Source organism: Chanodichthys erythropterus, chromosome 23 (genome assembly GCF_024489055.1).
Source record: "Chanodichthys erythropterus isolate Z2021 chromosome 23, ASM2448905v1, whole genome shotgun sequence".
In the NCBI taxonomy this organism is placed as follows: domain Eukaryota; kingdom Metazoa; phylum Chordata; class Actinopteri; order Cypriniformes; family Xenocyprididae; genus Chanodichthys; species Chanodichthys erythropterus.
In genome coordinates this window covers 19,770,112-19,792,331 of record NC_090243.1, presented here as the reverse complement: position 1 = coordinate 19,792,331, position 22,220 = coordinate 19,770,112, and the positions used below count along the sequence as shown (strand labels likewise).

At 37.3% G+C, this 22,220-nt stretch overlaps 2 gene segments (V, D, J or C); both read left to right on the top strand.

Annotated features, from left to right (window-relative positions):
- The first annotated feature begins 7,084 nt into the window (after positions 1–7,084).
- On the top strand, positions 7,085–8,524 carry LOC137013729 (immunoglobulin kappa variable 1-12-like). The segment is given in 2 exon segments: positions 7,085–8,076; positions 8,166–8,524. Coding segments are annotated over 2 exon segments (408 nt in total).
- A 12,915-nt stretch (positions 8,525–21,439) lies between these two features.
- LOC137013728 (Ig kappa chain V region K29-213-like) lies at positions 21,440–21,924 on the top strand. The segment is given in 2 exon segments: positions 21,440–21,488; positions 21,578–21,924. Coding segments are annotated over 2 exon segments (396 nt in total).
- The last annotated feature ends 296 nt before the right edge of the window (positions 21,925–22,220 follow it).

Below are 22,220 nucleotides of genomic sequence, written 5' to 3'. Positions count from 1 at the left end.
TTCATTTAGAGCCTCATTTAAATACAGAATGAGTTCATTTGCATATTGATCAGATGCTTCAGTGCTCTGAGAGTGTTTATAGTGCTGTGAGTTTAACACTTCATCACTGACACACACAACAATCTTCATCAACATGACCTTCATCATCATCTTCATCTGGACTCTCACAGCATTTGCTCAAGGTTTGTGGAGCACAAGTTTGAGATCAATTCATTTCTTCAAGTATATTGTCAAAGTTTTGAGTTGATTTTCTTCTTGTTGTGTGTTTCAGAGTGTAGAGGACAGATCACCGTCACTCAGAGTCCCTCAATGACAGCAGCTCAACCAGGACAAACTGTGAACATCAACTGTAAAACCAGCAGAGATGTGTTCAGACATACTGGGACTTATCGTTTTGTCTGGTACTTACAGAAACCTGGAGAAACTCCTAAACTCCTCATTTATTATACAAGCACCCTTAAGTCAGGAACTCCATCTAGATTCAGTGGCAGTGGATCTAACAGTGATTTCACTCTGACCATCAGTGGAGTCCAGACTGAAGATGCTGGACATTATTACTGTATGAGTCTTCATTGCAGAAGAGGTTCTGATGGTGGTTGTGCAGGTGATGTAACATTCACACAGTGATAAAGAGTCGTACAAAAACCTCCGTCAGTCAGAGTCACAGTGACTGAACTGATACTGCAGCTGCTCACACACTTTCACACACTTTCACACACTTTCACACACACTCAACAACAGACACTAAATCATAAAGAGATTCTCTCAGAAAGGTTTCTTTAGATCACTGTAAACTGAACACAATCACAAACTTCAGCAAATGTAGTTGTAAACAGAAGCATGTATGTTCATTCATCTTCAGCTGTCAATCATAACACAAGAGCAGCATATATAAACAGCAGCTTACGTCACTCCAGTGAGAATATTCTTCCTGCGTCCCTCCATCACTCCATCTCCACTTTTATGTCCATTTTAATTCATTTCAGAAGTCCTGATGTTCATAGTCGAGTCTTGTGACAGAAACAGATCCTCCATCATGGACACGACAGATGTGTTTTCCTGCAGCATTAGTGCTGGTGATTTACAGACTCTTTCTGCAAGTTACATCGTTACGCCAGTAGATGGAGACAAGAGACTGACTTTATGAGTGAATCAATCAATTATTAATCAACTGATTTGTTCAAAACAAGCATATTTGATGGCTCTGTCCCAATTCAGAAGCTGCATCCTTCATCAGCATATAATAAAGAGTATAAACTATATCTTTATCGCAACTTAGTAAGATATGTCGAATGTTGAAAGTTGAAATCCAGTACTTGTGATTAAATGTGTAATTCAAATTTCTCTCAAAAAAAAAATCCTGTCGTCACTGGTGCACAATGAGTTCTGGGGTAGGAAAGGCTGCAAAGGACGTGTATCCGCCATGCTGTCATTGTCATGTGACCTACCAGAGTCAGTTGCGTCACTTCATTTCGAATCCTAAATCCTCTCCCGTGGCCTCATGGGATAGTAAAGTGTCCATCATATGTACATCTCAGAAGAGTTTTTCAAATACTGTGTATTTGGACATACTATGTTGGGGTACTGTTTTTCACCTACTATAAAGGGAAGTATTCGATTTCGGACGCAGAGCATCTGTTGTATTATCATATTTTGAATTTAATTTCACGAGAAATGAAGGACGCATTTGAAGGAGCCTTCGTCGCACAGCAGTGACGCTACTGACCTCTGAATGTGGCCTTTGAAGGATGCAGCCTCTGAATTGGGACACAGCCATAGGGTTCTTCTCATTTATTATTTTTGCATCCTTGTTTCCTCCTCTCACTTCCTTTCCTCGCGTCTTAGCTCCACCCCCTCAGGATGCGAGGGAAGGATACACCTGTGTATCTTCACTCATGACTCCTCATGGAAGTATCCTTGCTCCTTATTCCTTGCCTCCTCGAGCTGTTCGATCAGCTTCCGGGTCACGGGCTGGAGGATGGAGGAGTGAGGAAATGAGGAAGCATCAGTTTTTAGTATTGAGAAGCACCCATTATGTCTTTGGAAACAAGCGACTGTCTTCATGAGTGTATAATTGATGCATTCACTCAAATGATTCTTTCAAAACACTATTTCATTCAGGAACTATTGTGAAATATTTGGAAATATTTCAGTTGGCCGTACAAAAACAGACCAAGTAACTGTCGATATTGTGTCTAAATTTAAGCTTCTTATTTATTAAACTGTTGTACAGCAGCAAATTCACAACTGAAAAAAAGGGCTCTGGAGTATTAACATGTGAACTTGTGAAATGTTTCTGAACATGAAATGAAACAGAATATTAAACCAGCTTAAACTTGCCCACAATCTCCTGAAGTGTTTGCATAGAGAGAGTGTTTTACATGAGCGACACACGCTTCAGTGCTCTGCATGTGTTTATAACTCTGTCAAACATCAAACATGATCAACAACTGTTTTTCACTAGAACTGAACCTACAACCAACAAAAATGACTTTCAGCACCATATTGATCTGGAAGCTGGCAGTATTATGTCGAGGTTTGTGTCAGTAAAGATTACAGACATTATTTACTTGTTATTTTTATGTGTTGTGAAGATATATGGTTGTAAAAGTGTTTGTGATTTCTAATCTTTCTCTCTTGTCAGAATCTGTTGGTCAGGTGACAGTGACTCAAACTCCCTCAGAGCTGCTCTCTCAAACTGGACAATCAGTCACTGTGACCTGTAAAACTAGCAGTGATCCAGAATCCTGGTGTAGTGGACAGTGTTTTAGCTGGTACTTACAGAAACCTGGAGAAGCTCCTAAACTCCTGATTTATGGAACAAGCACCCTCCAGTCAGGAACTCCATCTAGATTCAGTGGCAGTGGATCTAACAGTGATTTCACTCTGACCATCAGTGGAGTCCAGACTGAAGATGCTGGACATTATTACTGTCTGAGTTTACACATCATCAACAGTAACAGGGTGTTCACACAGTGATAAAGAGTCGTACAAAAACCTCCGTCAGTCAGAGTCACAGTGACTGAACTGATACTGCAGCTGCTCAAAGGAGGATCTGAAACAAGTTTGTCACACATGCATCTGAAATAAAACCATCTAAATTAACCTCCTTTATAGATTAAGCTCTTTTATATTGAGGTCAGAAATCAATCAAAGCATTAGTTGAGAGAAACAAAAATCCATCAGTGTCGCTGCCCGAGTCTCCCCAGCTAACAGATTTTTGTTATAAGAACGTTCTCCAAATGTCCAGTTTTCTTGACGTAGAAGAACGTGTTTTAAAACATATGAAGTTTCTCAAACGTTCTTTCAACTTAATTTTGATTTAAAATTCAACATTCTTTAATCATTGAAACACCTGCTGTGAACAAACACTGAAAGAGAAATATGAACACAAACTACAACTTTCTTCAGTCACAGCCTTAGATGAAATCAATTGAAGATAAAAAGATCTGATTAAACATCTCCACAAACAGCATTACCAGCTTCACTGAAAAAGAAGCAACAAATCATCAACATCTAAACCTCTGTTAATTCTCAGTAAGAGCTTCTGTAGACGTGTGACAGAAATAAAGTCAGTCTGGTTAGTAATAAGTGAAGCTGGTAATGCTGTTTTTGTGGAGATGTTTAATCAGATCTCCAATATGATGTTCCTGTTCCATTTTCATTTAACATCCAGTAAGATGAAACCCGGTTTGACATTTATCTTGCATCTTTTTTCAATCCTTTGACTCTTCCTTAAACAGGGTTTGGGATGAAGGTACATAAAATATGTAATGTTTAAATGTAATAGTTATACTTTACAAATGTGATGTATATTTTCTACACATTACTGGAGCTCCTCTCTTGCCCACTAAACTTCCATTCCAAGTTTTCAAAAACTCACAGATTCTGTTACATTTATGAAATCAAAATGGACAATTTATGTTTTTAAATGGAATACTACGGTATTGATTATAAAAGATATATGAATGCAAATCATGATTTTTTTAAATTCATGTGCCATGAAATCTACATGCAGCTCTGAAGATGAGAATGGGTCAACCTGTCACTCACATGAGATCCACCAATAGCAAACCACAACCATCCAATCAATTCCCCACAGACAAAATCAAGCCCCGCCCTACATTTGTTAACTTCACTAGGATATATATATATATATATATCACAACAATAGGGAAGAAAATATGAGCGCAACATTTTAATGTTGTAAGGTTCATCATTTATGAAGCAAACTCAATTCAAATAAATATAAAATAGTGGTACATTAATTAAGTGAGGATAGCACATAAATATGAATAAAAAAGTTATCTATGGACTTATTTCAGAATCTTTATGTTTGTATATATTTGATGTTGTGATTGACAGGATGAGATGAGATGGGGCATCGATTATAAAACACAAAGTTCATTAGTTGCTTTTATTTGAAATATGGATCAACATGTGGATCAAGGTGTGGTTATTATACAAAAGAACAACAATACTGACATAAATCACAAGTATAAAAACATCAAACACTCATAAATAGTTGCAGAAACAAGCAGGTTCTGCTCCTTATAAAACAATCAGTACAGAAACAACTTACACTTGATTAAAACACATGGTCATAATACAGTCCAGTAGTGATGGATGATTTCGAAGCACTTGATTCATGAAGCTTCGAAACCTTTATGAATCTTTTGTTTCGAATCTTCTTCTTCTTCTTCTTCTTTTTTAACGGCGGTTGGCATCCAGCTTAATGGTGCATTCCCGCCATCTTCTGTTCTGGAGTGTGGATCAGTCAGTAAGTTCACAATATAAATCTACAATAACTCAGGGATAGAGGAGGGAAGGAGGGGGGACAAAAACAACAACAACAACAACAACAACAAAAACCCTTCCTTACCATCATAGCCTATAATAAAGCCCAGTATCCCTTAAAAAACCTAACAACTCTCTCACCTGTGCTCTAACATTCATACTTAGTATTGTTTTTAAAGTGAGATTCAGCACCCCTAATTCCTTCAGTTTATTATCCATTATCACCCTCTCCCTCTGATATTTCCTACAATGTACACTGTAAAAAAAAAAAATGCTGTATAAAACGACCTGATTTTGACAGTAACTTGCTGTTTTCCTTTAAAACAGTAATATACTGTACAAACAATGCATTCTGGGTAATATTTGACATATTTGAGAAAGTAGCCTACATGAATATACTGTGAGTTAACAGCACTCAAAGTCGACACTCACAGGCTGTGTTCAAAATCACACCCTATACCCTCATTCACCATTCCCTACATTAGTTCACTAATAGTACACTTCACAGAGTAAATGGAAACACATGTGAATTCAGACAATGATGAACACCTGCTGTTAACAAGCAGAATCAATGAAGGAAAGAGAAACAACAGGAACAGAAAAAGATTAAATCAACAGAAATGAAGATAAAAGAAGACATTAAATCTCTCAAGATCTGATTAAACAACTCGGTGAGTGGTGAGTTTCCCAAAGCAAGTTCCGTTGTTAGAGTTCAATGGGACTTACAACCATAGTTAACTATGGTTTCGGGAAATGCACCCCATTTCTGTCACACATCTACAGCAGTTATTGAGAATTAACAGAGGTTTAGATGTTGTTTTTTTCATTTGATGTTACCATGAAGGAGGTCAGCGTTTGCTTTAGTGCTTTTGGCTCTTGATTACTTCACATTAGTTTTCAGACTTGACATATTGGTCTAATATATGTATAAGAAGATTGATCAAAAAGGACATAATGACATAAATTAAAAGCAAATAACATTTTGAATTTGAATTATTAATGTTAGTTAAAAACATTAAGGTTATGATAACTTCAGCTTTAACAGTTGTAACCCAAACTGAACTGGAGAGTTAAAGTTATTTACTTCACACAGCCTGACTGTATTGACTGCATTGGTTTAGAGTATGGGTCTGTCACGTGATTAACGAACAACTCAAAAACCCGAAAGACTCACGGAAAGAACTAATCAGTTCTCTTTCCGGCTCAGACTGCATTGACTGAAACAGGTGAACTACTACTAGCAGTACAGAACCAACAGAATATTGCACATGCGCGACTGAACGAATCACCCCCCCGAGACTACTTGTTCTTCCCGAGTCACATTAAAGATTCGTTCAAAATGAACAAATCGTTCAAAATGAGCGAATCGTTCAAGAACGACACATCACTAATATTGTCAGGTGTTTGTCACTATAATTCTCAATTATCACTTAATTAATCACTGAATTATCTCGCTAACTTCAACACTGCTTCAGTGTTACTCTAACACTCTGTAGTGTGGACACATATGTTCATTAAAGGAATAGTTCACTTTTAAATAAACTTTTCCTGATAATTTACTCACCCCCATGTCATCCAAGATGTCCATGTCTTTCTTTCTTCAGTTGAAAAGAAATTAAAGTTTTTGATGAAAACATTCCAGGATTTTTCTCCATATAGTGGACTTGAATGGGCACCAAACAATTTAAGGTCAAAAGTACTTTCACTGCTGCTTCAAATTGTTCTACATGATCCCAGATGACAAATAAGGGTCTTATCTAGTGAAACCATCGCTCATTTTCTGAAAAAAATTGAAAATTATATAATTTTTAACCTTAAATGCTCATCTTGAACTAGCTCTTTTCTTCTTCTCTATTTGAATTCCAGCAGTGTAGATGCAGCTAAGCGTATTACTGCCCTCCACAGGTCAAAGTTTGAACTAATTTTTATATGCAATATGCTAGTTCAATAGTATATAACAATTAGTACAATTAGGACAACCCGGTCTGAGCTGGTACTTACAGAAACCTGGAGAAGCTCCTAAACTCCTGATTTATTATACAAACAGCCTCCAGTCAGGAACTCCATCTAGATTCAGTGGCAGTGGATCTAACAGTGATTTCACTCTGACCATCAGTGGAGTCCAGACTGAAGATGCTGGACATTATTACTGTCAGAGTTTCTACTACAACTACATCAACAGTGAATATGTGTTCACACAGTGATAAAGAGTCGTACAAAAACCTCCGTCAGTCAGAGTCACAGTGACTGAACTGATACTGCAGCTGCTCACACACTTTCACACACTTTCACACACTTTCACACACACTCAACAGTGAAGAAAAACTCAATATGATCTTATTGAACATCACTTTTATTGAGCTTCATCAGTTTTTAACCTTTTTGATTGTGATTTTTTTTTTAGAGGACATGTTTTTCTCCTGCTACCTGTTACATTCTTTATGTAGAAATTCAGTCACTTTTGATCTTCACTTCAGTGGATATTTTTCCATTCTTCACCACATTTTTGATTTTCTGCATTTATAATTTATCCTCATTCTTCTTTCTAAACTGAATCATAATCATCATCATAAACATTTTCTGCTTGATCAGTTTAATAAGTCTATTGATTTATTAACTTCATCCCTCATAATGCAGATATTAACAGCATCATATAAACACATTCCTCAACTTCACAGCAGATGATAATGAATATAATTGCTATAAATATCTATGCATGAAAGAATTAACAATGATATAAAAATTAATTTTAAAATTAAAGACCAGATTACCCAACAGCTGTTGTCCACCATCAAAAACATATGCATATCATCATATATTTTTACATTTATTTTATAAAGATTCATAAAAGTGAAGATGTCAAAGTCATGGATTTGGTGTAAATTTGGGGATTAACAGTGACTTTTCAATCCAACTACAGTAAAAATATTCTCAGAGTCTCACAGCAGATATTCAGATTAATATACTGAAGTTGGTCTTGATCTATTCAGAACTGAATTATACATTTTTTTAACAGTTTGTCTATTAGAAGTTTGAATGATATGAAAAAGACTGATTTTTAGATGTTCACTTCAGTAATTGTATTTTGTGTCTGTTAATGAGTGACTGTCTTCAGGTAAATGATCTGGAGTGTGTTTGCATATTGATCAGATGCTTCAGTGCTCTGAGAGTGTTTATAGTGCTGTGAGTTTAACACTTCATCACTGACACACACAACAATCTTCATCAACATGACCTTCATCATCATCTTCATCTGGACTCTCACAGCGTTTGCTCAAGGTTTGTGGAGCACAAGTTTGAGATCAATTCATTTCTTCAAGTATATTGTCAAAGTTTTGAGTTGATTTTCTTCTTGTTGTGTGTTTCAGAGTGTAGAGGACAGATCACCGTCACTCAGAGTCCCTCAATGACAGCAGCTCAACCAGGACAAACTGTGAACATCAACTGTAGAACCAGCAGTAATGTGCACAGATGGAGTGATGGAGATGAAGATTTAGCCTGGTACTTACAGAAACCTGGAGAAGCTCCTAAACTCCTGATTTATTACGCAAAAAAACTCCAGTCAGGAACTCCATCTAGATTCAGTGGCAGTGGATCTAACAGTGATTTCACTCTGACCATCAGTGGAGTCCAGACTGAAGATGCTGGACATTATTACTGTCAGAGTCGCCACTGCACAACAGATTCTAATAATTATTGTGTGAGTAACTACGTGTTCACACAGTGATAAAGAGTCGTACAAAAACCTCCGTCAGTCAGAGTCACAGTGACTGAACTGATACTGCAGCTGCTCAAAGGAGGATCTGAAACAACATCGTCACACAAACATCTGAAATAAAATCTAAATTAATCTGCCACTCTTAATAATTATAGAGGTCAGAAAGAGATTTTGTGCTCTTATAGATCAGTCACACGTTTGAGATCTGAGTGATTTCAGTTGCCGCCTTTTATTAATAATAGATGTTAATTTTCATAATTCTCCATGGTTATTTGATTTGAGTATCTCATCCTAACATGTCATTTGTTCACTATACACTGTATTCATACTATATACTGCAGACAGTAAGAGTTTTATATCAGCTGCTGTTTTAATTGTAGTCCTGATCAACAGTTCAGTTCAGACACGCCTCTCCCTCCTCTGCACCAATCACAGCTCTGATCAGAAAGAGCAAGATAAGAATATTGATTTGTGCTTTTAACTGAATTTTTATTGAAAACTTGTTTACTAAACTGGTATCTGATGATAACATGATCTGATAAACCTCAGTGTAACTGATGAATATGAACAAACCTCTGATCCAATGGAGAGAAACTGGAACAGGAGAAACTTCTTCAGCTGGTCCTTACAGAAACCTGGAGAAGGTCCTGAACTCCTGATTTATTCCACAAACTGCCTCAACAGTGTCATTTACTGAAGTCAAACAGTGAATCTGAGCGAGTTAAACTCATATTTCATCATCAGGTGGAGTGATTGTGTTTCTCTCAGAATAGAGCAGATGTTCATCGTCCTCAGAGGAGTTTGATGATCCTGTGACTCCAGAAACACTCAAAATAACTATTGAGCAGAAAAAAACATGTAGAAAAGGGTTTTTCAAACTCAAATCAAATCAAACTTTATAAAGCACTTTAAAACAACCGAAGTTGACCAAAGTGCTGTACAGAAAAATATATAAAACATAAAATACTCAACTCATACAAGACATAAAAACAAAAACAAATTAAGAAACAAATGTCAAAATCAGTCAAAGGCCAAAGAGAAAAGGTGGGTTTTAAGAAGTGACTTAAAAGAAGACAATGAAGAGGCCCGTCTAACGGGCAGAGGCAGATCATTCCACAGTTTAGGAGCTGCTACAGCAAAGGCACGGTCCCCTCTGAGCATCCGTTTGTTTTGGGCACATTCAGGAGCAGCTGATCAGCTGACCTGAGAGAACGGGTGGGAGTATAAGGGTGTAGCAGCTCAGAAACGTAGGGTGGAGCAAGACCATTTAGAGATTTAAAAACAAATAAGAGAATTTGAAAATGGATCCTAAAGTGAAGTGAGGCTAAAATAGGGGAAATGTGCTCGTATTTGCGTTAACAGACGTGCTGCAGCGTTTTGAACCATCTGCAGACGAGCAACAGAAGACCCACTAACCCCCACATACAGTGCGTTACAGTAATCCAGCCGAGTGGTAACAAAGGCGTGGATTACTGTCTCAAAGTGTTGCCTCGAAAGAAATGGCTTTACTTTGGCCAGCTGCCTCAATTGAAAAAAGCTTGATTTAACGACTGCCCTGATCTGACTGTCAAGCTTGAGGTCAGCGTCGATTTTAACCCCTAGGTTAGTGATTGTTTGCTTGTTGTACTGGGCCAAGGCCCCCAAATCAACAGAAGGGGTCCCAATGGTGCCACCAAAAACCATCACCTCTGTCTTTTTTACATTAAAACTTAAAAAAGTAAGAGACATCCAGGCCTGTATATCAGCAAGACACTCGAGTAACGGTCCGACAGCGTCGTTCTTTTTAAGAGGCGCATAAATCATCTGCGTAAAAGTGGAAAGACATGCCATGCTTCCTGATTATTGAACCTAGTGGGAGCAAATACAAAGAGAAGAGAAGTGGGCCTAAAACTGAGCCCTGTGGGACCCCACAAGAGAGAGGAGCAGAGGAGGACTCAGAGTCACCACAACTGACACAGAAAGTCCAACCATCCAGGTAGGACCGAAACCATTCAAGTGCTAATGCTTGATGCCCACCCACTGCTCCAAACGTGAGATCAGCATTTCATGGTCCAGCAGTTAAATCAAGAAGCACAAGAACAAAACAATCACCAGAGTCAGTAGCTAAAAATATATCATTAAAAACTTTTAAAAGAGCAGATTCTGTGCTGTGCAAAGTTTTAAAACCGGACTGGAACATTATTACGGCTTTCAAAAAGGCCATTAATTGACTGCAGACTATCTTTTCAAGGATTTTTGAAAGAAAAGGTACTTTGGAGATAGGCCTAAAATTTGCAAGATCTACAGGATCCAGACCAGGTTTTTTAATCAGAGGTTGCACTACTGCATGTTTAAAATTTTTAGGAACCACACCTGAAGACAGACTGCTATTAACAACTGCAAGAACATATGGCCCTACAGTAGGAAAGACCTCTTTAAAAAAGCCGAGGAGGAACAGCATCATGTGGAGAACCTGAGGGCTTCAAATGATCAACAGTCTCCTGTAACACAGACAAGGTCACAGGCTCAAACCTGTCAAAAACAGCAGAACAGAGGACAGGGATTGAGGGGTCATAAGCAGAAGGTGAAATAAGAGCTCTAGTGGTAGTGACCTTATCAATAAAAAGTGCATCAATACAGACTGTTTGCGGAGCATTAAGAACTGAATCAATAGTCTTAAACAAAACACGAGGCTTGTTACAGTTTGACAGAATAATTCCAGATAAATACTGTCTTTTAGCATCTTTCACAATTGTCTGATAATGACGCCAGCAGTCCCTTAGCATTTGAAGTGATACATGCAGTCTGTCCTTTTTCCATTTGCGCTCAGCTCTACGGCACTCGCGTCTGACAGCACGAGCCGTGTCATTCAACCAAGGCTCAGATTTAGTTTTAGGTTGCCTAATTTTTTGCATTTTGAAATGTAGAATCTATAAATGTTCAATAATATAAAAGCAATATCACACTTGTAATTGTGATGTTGGTCTGATATTGGGATTAAACAGCGCTCCTGTTCATCTGATGTTGCTTTATCAATAAAGGATTATATTAACATGTGAAATGTTTTGTGAAATCTCAATGAACTCACATTAAACCATCTTAAACCTGTCAGTCCTGAAGCGTTTGCATAGAGAGAGTGTTTTACATGAGCGACACACGCTTCAGTGCTCTGCATGTGTTTATAACTCTGTCAAACATCAAACATGATCAACAACTGTTTTTCACTAGAACTGAACCTACAACCAACAAAAATGACTTTCAGCACCATATTGATCTGGACGCTGGCAGTATTATGTCGAGGTTTGTGTCAGTCAAGATTACAGACATTATTTACTTGTTATTTTTATGTGTTGTGAAGATATATGGTTGTAAAAGTGTTTGTGATTTCTAATCTTTCTCTCTTGTCAGAATCTGTTGGTCAGGTGACAGTGACTCAAACTCCCTCAGAGCTGCTCTCTCAAACTGGACAATCAGTCACTGTGACCTGTAAATTTAACAGTAATCCAGCCACTCTTAGCTGGTACTTACAGAAACCTGGAGAAGCTCCTAAACTCCTGATTTATGAAACAGGCACCCTCCAGTCAGGAACTCCATCTAGATTCAGTGGCAGTGAATCTAACAGTGATTTCACTCTGACCATCAGTGGAGTCCAGACTGAAGATGCTGGACATTATTACTGTCAGAGTTTCTACTACAACTACATCAACAGTGAATATGTGTTCACACAGTGATAAAGAGTTGTACAAAAACCTCCGTCAGTCAGAGTCACAGTGACTGAACTGATACTGCAGCTGCTCACACACTTTCACACACTTTCACACACACAGATCTAAGTCTAGTCAACAGACCAAATACATCTGAAACCAGACAAAATGGACCTGATGGACGTATTTCTGTTTATGATAATAATTTATCTTTGGCCACATTATGATTTCCACATTTGGCATATGACAAAGATTGGGTACGTGAACATGTTCAGAGATTCAGACTATAGGAAATAGAAATATTTAATTAACTTCATTCAAATAAACAAAATGACTGAACATAATTTGTTCATGTTCAGTAAAATGCCTATAACACACATCAGGAAAACAGATTGAGAAAGTGAACAATCTAATCAAATAATCTGGAAATAATTAAATCCACTATCTCTTTTATGGCTTAATTAAAAAAGATCACAGATGAGGTTGTGTGAAAATAACAACGTCACATACTATCTTTACATAGATTACTTTTAGATTTATATTTCATATTATTCAGTAGGTTCTCCTCATCTTTTGATCAATGAATTTCCATGATTTTTCTGGTCATCTGTCATTTGTTTTATATTAACATACTTTTATCTTCTCTGTTCCCGATTATTGGTTTTTGCTGCCCCCTGTTGGTCATTGGTCCCATGTGCACCATGTATTCACAATGCTCGCATTCAAACAAAAATGAAGACATTTTTCAAAATGATGCAGTAGAAATGAAAATCATACAGGTTTGGATCATGCATATGAGGGAGAGTAACAGATTTTTAGGTTAAATATATCTTCAAGACGCTGAGAAGAAGCTCTTCTCTGTTCGAAATCGCTCTTGACTATTGTTTCATGTGACGTCACTGTATTCTATCGCCGCCATATTTGTGTCCGGTCACAGCTGCGCGCCCTGTTAAAGTCTATGGTGACAGCAGCTACAACTACCAGAGGAAGGCCAACAAAACGCTCTCAGAAGGTTCACAACAAGTTTATAATATATCTTGGATATGTGGTGCTGTTAGCCGTTTCAACAGTCGTCAGAACTACAAATTTATTTGATCCCAAAGTAGTTAGATCGGCTGAATTATTGGCTTCATTCAGAAGGGACCACACCACTGGCAGCCAAACAGCAACGCACAACATTAATAACTGCTGGGACTGTCATTTACATAACATTATAACGAGAACAATATTGTAATAAAATGTTGTGAATTCTCTGTGTTGTTGTTTCAGCGTGTTGTTGTGGTAAGAGCGCGTCGACTGAGATAAACATTGATTACATAACTTGTTCAAATGTGCATTCGCGTCATTTTGTACAGATAAAACTTTAATTTTATGAAGTATAAATATCTGATTATTCTCATAAAGGATGTGTTTCGTTGAGGTAAATAACCCACAGAGCTGATGATCATCTAGCTTCAGCGCGAGCGCTCAAAAAGTAAGACAAAACATTATTGGGACTGTCTTCTTCTTATACATGATATTATAATCGTATTTACTTGTAAAATAATGTTGTGAATTATTTGGGCTTATTTGCTGTGTTTCGGAGTTTCAATGACGTTACTTCAAGTTCATCTGTGCGTGATTTTGTGCAAATACTAGTTGTAATATTATTTTTATTTTGTGTTAATATCTGGATTATTTTATATAGGATGTGTTCCGTTGAGTTAATTAACTTTCAGTTTATGGGTTTTTTTATTCTCTTCAGCTTCAGCGTGCGCAGCTCAAACAGCAATGATTAAGTCATTAAAATGTTTAACGTTACTACACAGTAATATTAAAACTTTAATATTTCTTTTAGAAAATGAATGCATTATTTTTAATAACTAGCTCTTATATTGTTCTAGTATTATTTTCATCAACACATAGTGTGATTAATAATAAGGATCATGAACAATAACAGATTTTTTTTCTCAAATCATCTCATTTTGATAACAGTATTATTTGAGCTGCGCGCGCTGAATGAACACCCGTAAACTGAAGCGCTTTGCTAGAAGGTTAATTAACTCAACGGGACACATCCTATATAGGGTAATTCATAGATATTTATACAAGATACATAAAATTACAACTTATATTTGCACAAAATCATGCACGCATGTACTTGAACTAAGTAATGTAGTCAGCTGGTGTCGTGAATTTGTTCATCCTGTAACAACACGCCGAAACACAGCAACTAGAATTCACAATATTTTCAAATAAATCAAATAAATTTGTAGTTCTGACGACTGTTGAAACGGCTAACAGCACCACATATCCCAGATATATTGTAAACTTGTTGTGAACCTTCTGAGAGAGTTTTGTTGGCCTTCCTCTAGTAGTTGTAGCTGCTGTCACCATAGACTTAAACAGAGCGCGCAGCTGTGACCGGTCACAAATATGGCGGCGGGCATAGCGGAAGTGACGTCTTTGAAACTATAGAGGGTATGCACGTGACGTCACCGTCGACCGTTACGACTGTGGTCACGCCCACTGAGTGGCAAAAAGACTGCGAGGGGCTCGCAAACCAGACGCGAAGCTCAGCGCCCCGACACGTCTTAAATTCGAACGCATTGTTTTCTGGCCGCCGAATGTCGCCGCCGGTGTGCGTACACTCATAGAAAACAATGCGTTTGAATTTTAAAGACGTATGGTGGCGCTGTGCGGCGCTGAGCTTTGCGTCAGGTGTGTGAGCCCCAAGCAGCAGCATTGGTTTTCAGCGTGAATGTCGCGAAAAACACACAAAACACATCCAAACCGAGAAAGAGCTTTGTGATTGACTGTACAAATAGCTTTGACACAAACCCTGAGGTATATATTTAAAAACTGCAGAAAGTTCAGGGAAAAAAGCAAATGGATCACTGCAATTCACAGAAACAGCTGGACTCCAGGCAGAGAAACATGGATTTGCAGTTATCATTTTGTGTCAAATTGTTGGATTTTAAGGTAAAATCATACCGTATATATTGCATTGTTATATATTATGTTGACAACTCATCAATTAAATATTTTCCATCTTATATTCTTCTGCATAATTTGGTGTTTTTCAATAAACAACACTGACAAAAACTATAAAACTAGGGCTGGACAATATGACGATATAGCATTGATATAAGTGATTATGCAGATTTAAACTTACCTTGTAGTTATATAAAATATTCACAGGCAGATTTGCTTCATGTGTCTCCCCGCCGTCGAAATCAGGCATAAATGTCAGGAAACATGACTCCAGGCTGCATGTCAATATCCATGGATTAGGTTTATTTGACAAGTTGTAAGGAACACATTCAATTCCAACTTTTAGTGTAATTCGTTAGTTTTACTGCCGCTTTCGCAGTTTCCCTGTTAAATCCAGTCAAGCAGCAGTTCTTTTGCCACTCAGTCCAGCTGAGGGAGCGTGTTTTCGGCGGGAAAGTGATGCATACCCTACATTGCACAAGTCCTGAAAAGTGAAGCCAAAGCATCTCGATCGCCCCCAGGTCGCTGGATGCAGTATAGATCATAAACCCCGTCCTCTCCATGTAATCAAATGAGACGTGAGACAAACTAAACAATGAAATTACACCTCAAATACATTTTTTTCAAAGATGGTTTCTGTCATTTTATATAGACATAATGGGTTGTTCTGCAGTAAAGGAGGACAAAACAGGACAAACAAAAACAGTGAAAATACTGCAGAGCTCAAAACAGAAGCAGTCATCTTGATACCAACTCTCTGCAGGATCACTTCTGCATTTTGTCTCAGCTCAGTAACATCTGGCACAGCGTCAGAAGCCATTTTCACTAGTGGTTAATTGTGGATACATCACAGAAGAATATGATATTTTACACTTGCTGTTTTAAGGGGTCATGACATTAGAAATTATTCTTGGTCTTCTGGCATATAAGAGGTCTTTGTATCATTATTACATCCTGCAAGTTCCATAACTTAAAACGTCCTCGTCGTCAATAAAAATAATTTATATAATCAAGCTGTAAAAAAGCTTCGTTTGGAACAGAGGTGCGTGTGACGTCACATGGGCACAATCATTTGCATACGACTTTTACATCATCACATCATTGGCCCCGCCCACTGGTGTTCAGTCGATGAGCAGCGAGTGGATCTAAAGTAGGCCGAGATGTTTATGATAAGATTGTGATAATAACAAGATTGTGATGTCACAAAGACGTTGTGATGTTCCTGTCTGTGGAAAAACATCATCTTTACATAAGCTGCCGAAGGCTCCTGATGTCAGAGAAAAATAGATTCAGTTTATTTTAACAAACATCCTAGAGTCACATTAGCGTACATTTTACCAGCGACTGTTGTGATTGATGGTAAAAATCAACTTAAGAAGGACCAAACCAGTTCCTCAACACCAAAACAAAGAGACTTCCATGTGGAATCAAAGAAATCTCATGGAAAATATTGATAAACTAAGAAGCTTTGAGTGTGTTGACGTCCACACAAGAGAAAATACATCATTCACCTCTCTGTGTTTAAAGTCACTGAGAAATCAGAATGGACAATTATTGTTTTTATGGAATGTTGCAGTATTTATTATAAATTATTTATCAATGCACATTCATTTTTAATATTCAGCTAAGTTTTTAAAGTTCACACTAATATTTGATGTTGTGATTGACAGGATGAGATGAACGAGCTCCTCCTGAACCTTCATTTAGAGCCTCATTTAAATACAGAATGAGTTCATTTGCATATTGATCAGATGCTTCAGTGCTCTGAGAGTGTTTATAGTGCTGTGAGTTTAACACTTCATCACTGACACACACAACAATCTTCATCAACATGACCTTCATCATCATCTTCATCTGGACTCTCACAGCGTTTGCTCAAGGTTTGTGGAGCACAAGTTTGAGATCAATTTATTTCTTCAAGTATATTGTCAAAGTTTTGAGTTGATTTTCTTCTTGTTGTGTGTTTCAGAGTGTAGAGGACAGATCACCGTCACTCAGAGTCCCTCAATGACAGCAGCTCAACCAGGACAAACTGTGAACATCAACTGTAAAACCATCAGTAATGTGTATTATTATAGTTCTAATGGACATTATTTAGCCTGGTACTTACAGAAACCTGGAGAAGCTCCTAAACTCCTGATTTATTTTACAAACCGCCTCCAGTCAGGAACTCCATCTAGATTCAGTGGCAGTGGATCTAACAGTGATTTCACTCTGACCATCAGTGGAGTCCAGACTGAAGATGCTGGACATTATTACTGTCCACTACATTAACAGTAACTTAGTGTTCACACAGTGATAAAGAGTCGTACAAAAACCTCCGTCAGTCAGAGTCACAGTGACTGAACTGATACTGCAGCTGCTCACACACTTTCACACACTTTCACACACTTTCACACACACTCAACAGTGCAGAAACACAAATATGATCTTAATATCAGTTTTGTGAAGATTCATCAGTATTGCTTAAGATAATTAAAAATTCTTTTGAATTTTATCATAATTTTTTAGATCATTTAAGGTTTATTTATCCTCATTTCCACTCACGCAATATTTTAATTTGAGTGAAAATCAGAGTGAAAATGGCCATTTATTTCTAAATGATGACAATTATTTGATGTAAAAATCATATTAACATTATAAGTGCACCTCAGGAAACATTATAAATAATAATAAATCAGTTGGTGAAGCGACTCAGACGCCTGCAGTGAAATCTGTTCATCTAGGAAACACATTCACCATGTCCTGTAAAAGCAGTCCTGACGTCTATCAGAGTTGGGATCATCAACCTCTATCCTGGTTCAGTGATAAAGAGTCAAAAACCTCCGTCAGTCAGAGTCAGGCACGTGCACACATAGACAAAAAAGGGGCTTGAGCACCTGCCCTTTTTCTTTCTCGAGAGAAAGTGCCCTTTTTTTTCTAGGGTGCTTTTTTTTAAATAAATTAATATTCCTCTTTGCGCACAGCTTCCCTGTCAAACAAATATATTTACTGAATAAAACAAATTAAAAAAATACTATATCAGGTCGGCATTGTCGAGTTCAGATGCCCTCACTCCGCGACGCGCCATTCATGCCCGCACGCTCGCGCGCCCCGCCCTTCCTCACCCCACCTCGAGTTTGCTGCTGGCTGAAAACTTGTGACAGCTATTCCCGTGAAAATGCAACTGCTGTCTGGCGATGAGAAGCGAAAAAGAAAAAAAGCTCTAGATGGATGCATCCCGTGCATTTCTTTCAGGTAGGCTAGCCTATGTTCACAAACCTGAAATTTTGGCTATTTATGGTTATTTTTACATGTAACGCTGCATTAATAGTTTGACCACCATCAACGCATCTGCCTGATTTGATACTAATTTATGTTATATTATAATTTCAATTATTTTACTGTGCTATGCATTGCGTTTTGAACCATGGTGAAGATAACTGTAGGGCTGTCAATACCAGAAGAGGATCATTCCATGGACGCACATGAACCGCATTATTAGACAGTTTTCTAAGGATGCATGGTTTATTAAAACTATTTAAAAATCATAATACAGCATTAGCTACATAATTATATTCTTAAATCTACGCACATGATAATACATCAACAAAAGTTTAAACCCTCGCTCTGTCTTTGCATGTTTGGTGTCCACATATTCTTGTTGAAGAAATTACAGTGGCTGTTGCATTTCTATCACAAAGAAGTGGCCGAATATTATTTTTTGCTAATAACATATTTTGAATCATGGTTGGCTTTGATCGTGTATTTGATTGTGCTGTGCTGTCTAACAACAACAATCAGCACGCTTTTGGTGCCCTCTGCCGGCATTTGTTATAATATATAATGCATTAACAGTTCAGGAAAACAAATTATTGATGTGTTTAAATATGCAGATTAGCTTATTTTGGTTAATTTAGAATAAATCTACAGATGCAAACAGATGGAGGGTATAGGCTTAAAACAAACACCATCTAAATGTGTAGGTTAGGGTTGAGTTTTCTTTCCATTAGAGTAAAAGACATGGCAGCAAAAATGGACCACAATCTTAAAACTGTCCACTTCATGAAAGAAGTATTAATACCAAAAAAAAAAAAAAAAAAAAAAAAAATTAAAATGATTTATTGATTTAAACAAATTATTAGTGAAACTATGTCCCTCTCCTAGATGCAGTCATTTATTCTAAATATATAGCTTGAAAATAGTTGCTGTTGCCTTCTCTTGTGATAAACCTAGTGAATACTAAAGAAGACCATGGTCTCTATATGTGAATTAATTATTTTGTAGAAATCTGTGGAGTATAAAACAATTGCATGAGTGTAAGGGAAGTCAGGAGTTGTCTTAATATATTTAAGGGTTTATTTTTTTTTTTTAATAAATATAAGTGCCCTTTTTTTCCACTTGAGCCCCTGCCCCCCAAAATGTCTGTGCACGTCCCTGGTCAGAGTCACAGTGATTTGTGCTAGAAACACTGAATAAGTTCATTCACAAATATGAGGCTGCAGCAGATGAGAAGATTTGAAGTCAATAACATCATTTTAGAGCTTCAGACGACTGAGAATATCGAGCACAGGTGAGATTATCAGAGATCCAAACACTGAAGGGTTCATCCTAGACCATTTGTCTATTTAACCCCAAATTTATCTGTGTATCATCTAGATACCCTGAAGACATCAAACAAGTGATCAACAGAATTTGGATTCATCAGATTGTTGAAGAATATAGTTTCATAAGTGTATTGAGCCATGGCTAAATGAACTATCTTCTAAACGCTTTGACTAATTAAAATCCTTTTGATAACTTTTGTCATTAGAGTCTATAGATGACGTGCAAAATTTCGTGTGAATCAGTCAAGTGGTTTAGGAGATCAAAAAAAGTTTTAGCAACTCAAAATGGCTGACGGACTACAACATGTTGTACTAATGTTGTCCACTAGAGGGAACCACAGGAGAAGAAATCTATTTTTCTATCAGTTTCCATCAGTTTGAATCCAAAATTCACAGAACTTCACACACATGGACAACAAGACTTTCTGAGTAAACATGACGAGTTCCAGGAACTTTTTTTTTTTTTAAATCAGTCATTTATATGAATGGGATTCAGAGATGAAGGTCATAATACTAATGCTGTCCACCAGAGGGAGCCACAGGACAACAAATCCTTTCAGATCTCTTTATGAAAGTCTGTGTAAATGGTTCAATAGATTGACTTGTAGTATAAAAAATGCATATAGGCCTAAATTCATTATAGTTTCATAAAGTTTAATAAAGACCAATATAATTAGTTTGCAAAAAAAAAAAAACTGTAATCTCCAAAATACTTACAGATCATTCATTTTTATATTAATATTCATTTTATACTATACTATTGAAAACATATTTGTCAAGTTATCAGATGCGACTGAATGTATTGCCGTCCGATTGAAGGAAAGAGACAATATTTTTTTGTCTATTTTAATATAGTACATAGAATAATACTTCCATAAAGAGACACTTAAAGACTCATATTTTATTTGGAAAGACACATGGCCATTGCTGTACCGTCTACTACACGATTCAAAGTGTTTCTGGATTGAAGTTTCTGAGCTGTAAAAGATCCCAATAACAATTCAAGCTACAAGTTAATCCTATTATGCTAGAGGATGTTCATGTGCATTAAAGCTGTCTAAAGACCAAGAGTTTGTCTTACATTGGCCATATAACCTGTTACGGCCAGAACTACAGTACCTGTTTGTTACTTTGGCTGGCGAAATTGCATATAGTGCTATAATATATAAATATATATATATAAGTCATTGAATAAACTTCCTGTTCATCAGTGTGTCTGTCTGTTCACACCGCCCTCTAGTGGAGCAGTCATGTAGTGCAAGATAACATGAATAAAACTGTTGAAGGGTTTCTGTCATCAGTACAGCTGTGATCACCTGCGGTCTTGTACCTGCAGCCGAATTACAGTCGAGCTGATGATCACTAAAGCACTTTTGCTCATGTGATTTTGATTAGATGATGATAAGTTTCATCTACATTTCATTTTCACTGTTTTTTCACATGTGGTTTGAATTGTTCTAAATGTTATGCTATTTTATGCTTTTTAAAGTTCACACTTATATTTGATGTTGTGATTGACCTGATGAGATGAACGAGCTCCTCCTGAACCTTCATTTAGAGCCTCATTTAAATACAGAATGAGTTCATTTGCATATTGATCAGATGCTTCAGTGCTCTGAGAGTGTTTATAGTGCTGTGAGTTTAACACTTCATCACTGACACACACAACAATCTTCATCAACATGACCTTCATCATCATCTTCATCTGGACTCTCACAGCGTTTGCTCAAGGTTTGTGGAGCACAAGTTTGATATCAATTCATTTCTTCAAGTATATTGTCAAAGTTTTGAGTTGATTTTCTTCTTGTTGTGTGTTTCAGAGTGTAGAGGACAGATCACCGTCACTCAGAGTCCCTCAATGACAGCAGCTCAACCAGGACAAACTGTGAACATCAACTGTAAAACCAGCAGTAGAGTGTATGGTGGTGATCGTTTAGCCTGGTACTTACAGAAATCTGGAGAAGCTCCTAAACTCCTGATTTATTGGACCAACACCCTCCAGTCAGGAACTCCATCTAGATTCAGTGGCAGTGGATCTAACAGTGATTTCACTCTGACCATCAGTGGAGTCCAGACTGAAGATGCTGGACATTATTACTGTCAGAGTTTCCATTGCAGAACAAATTCTTATAATCAATGTGTGGGTGACTATGTGTTCACACAGTGATAAAGAGTCGTACAAAAACCTCCGTCAGTCAGAGTCACAGTGACTGAACTGATACTGCAGCTGCTCAAAGGAGGATCTGAAACAACATCGTCACACAATCAACTGAAATAAAACCATCTAAATTAACCTCCTTTATATATTAAGATCTTTTATATTGAGGTCAGAAATCAAAGCATTAGTTGAGAGAAACAACTAGACAAAAGAGTCGCTTCCCGAATCTCCCGAACTAACAGATTTTTATTATAAGAACGTTCTCCAAATATTCAGTGTTGGTTCTGGGAATGTAAAACATGTCC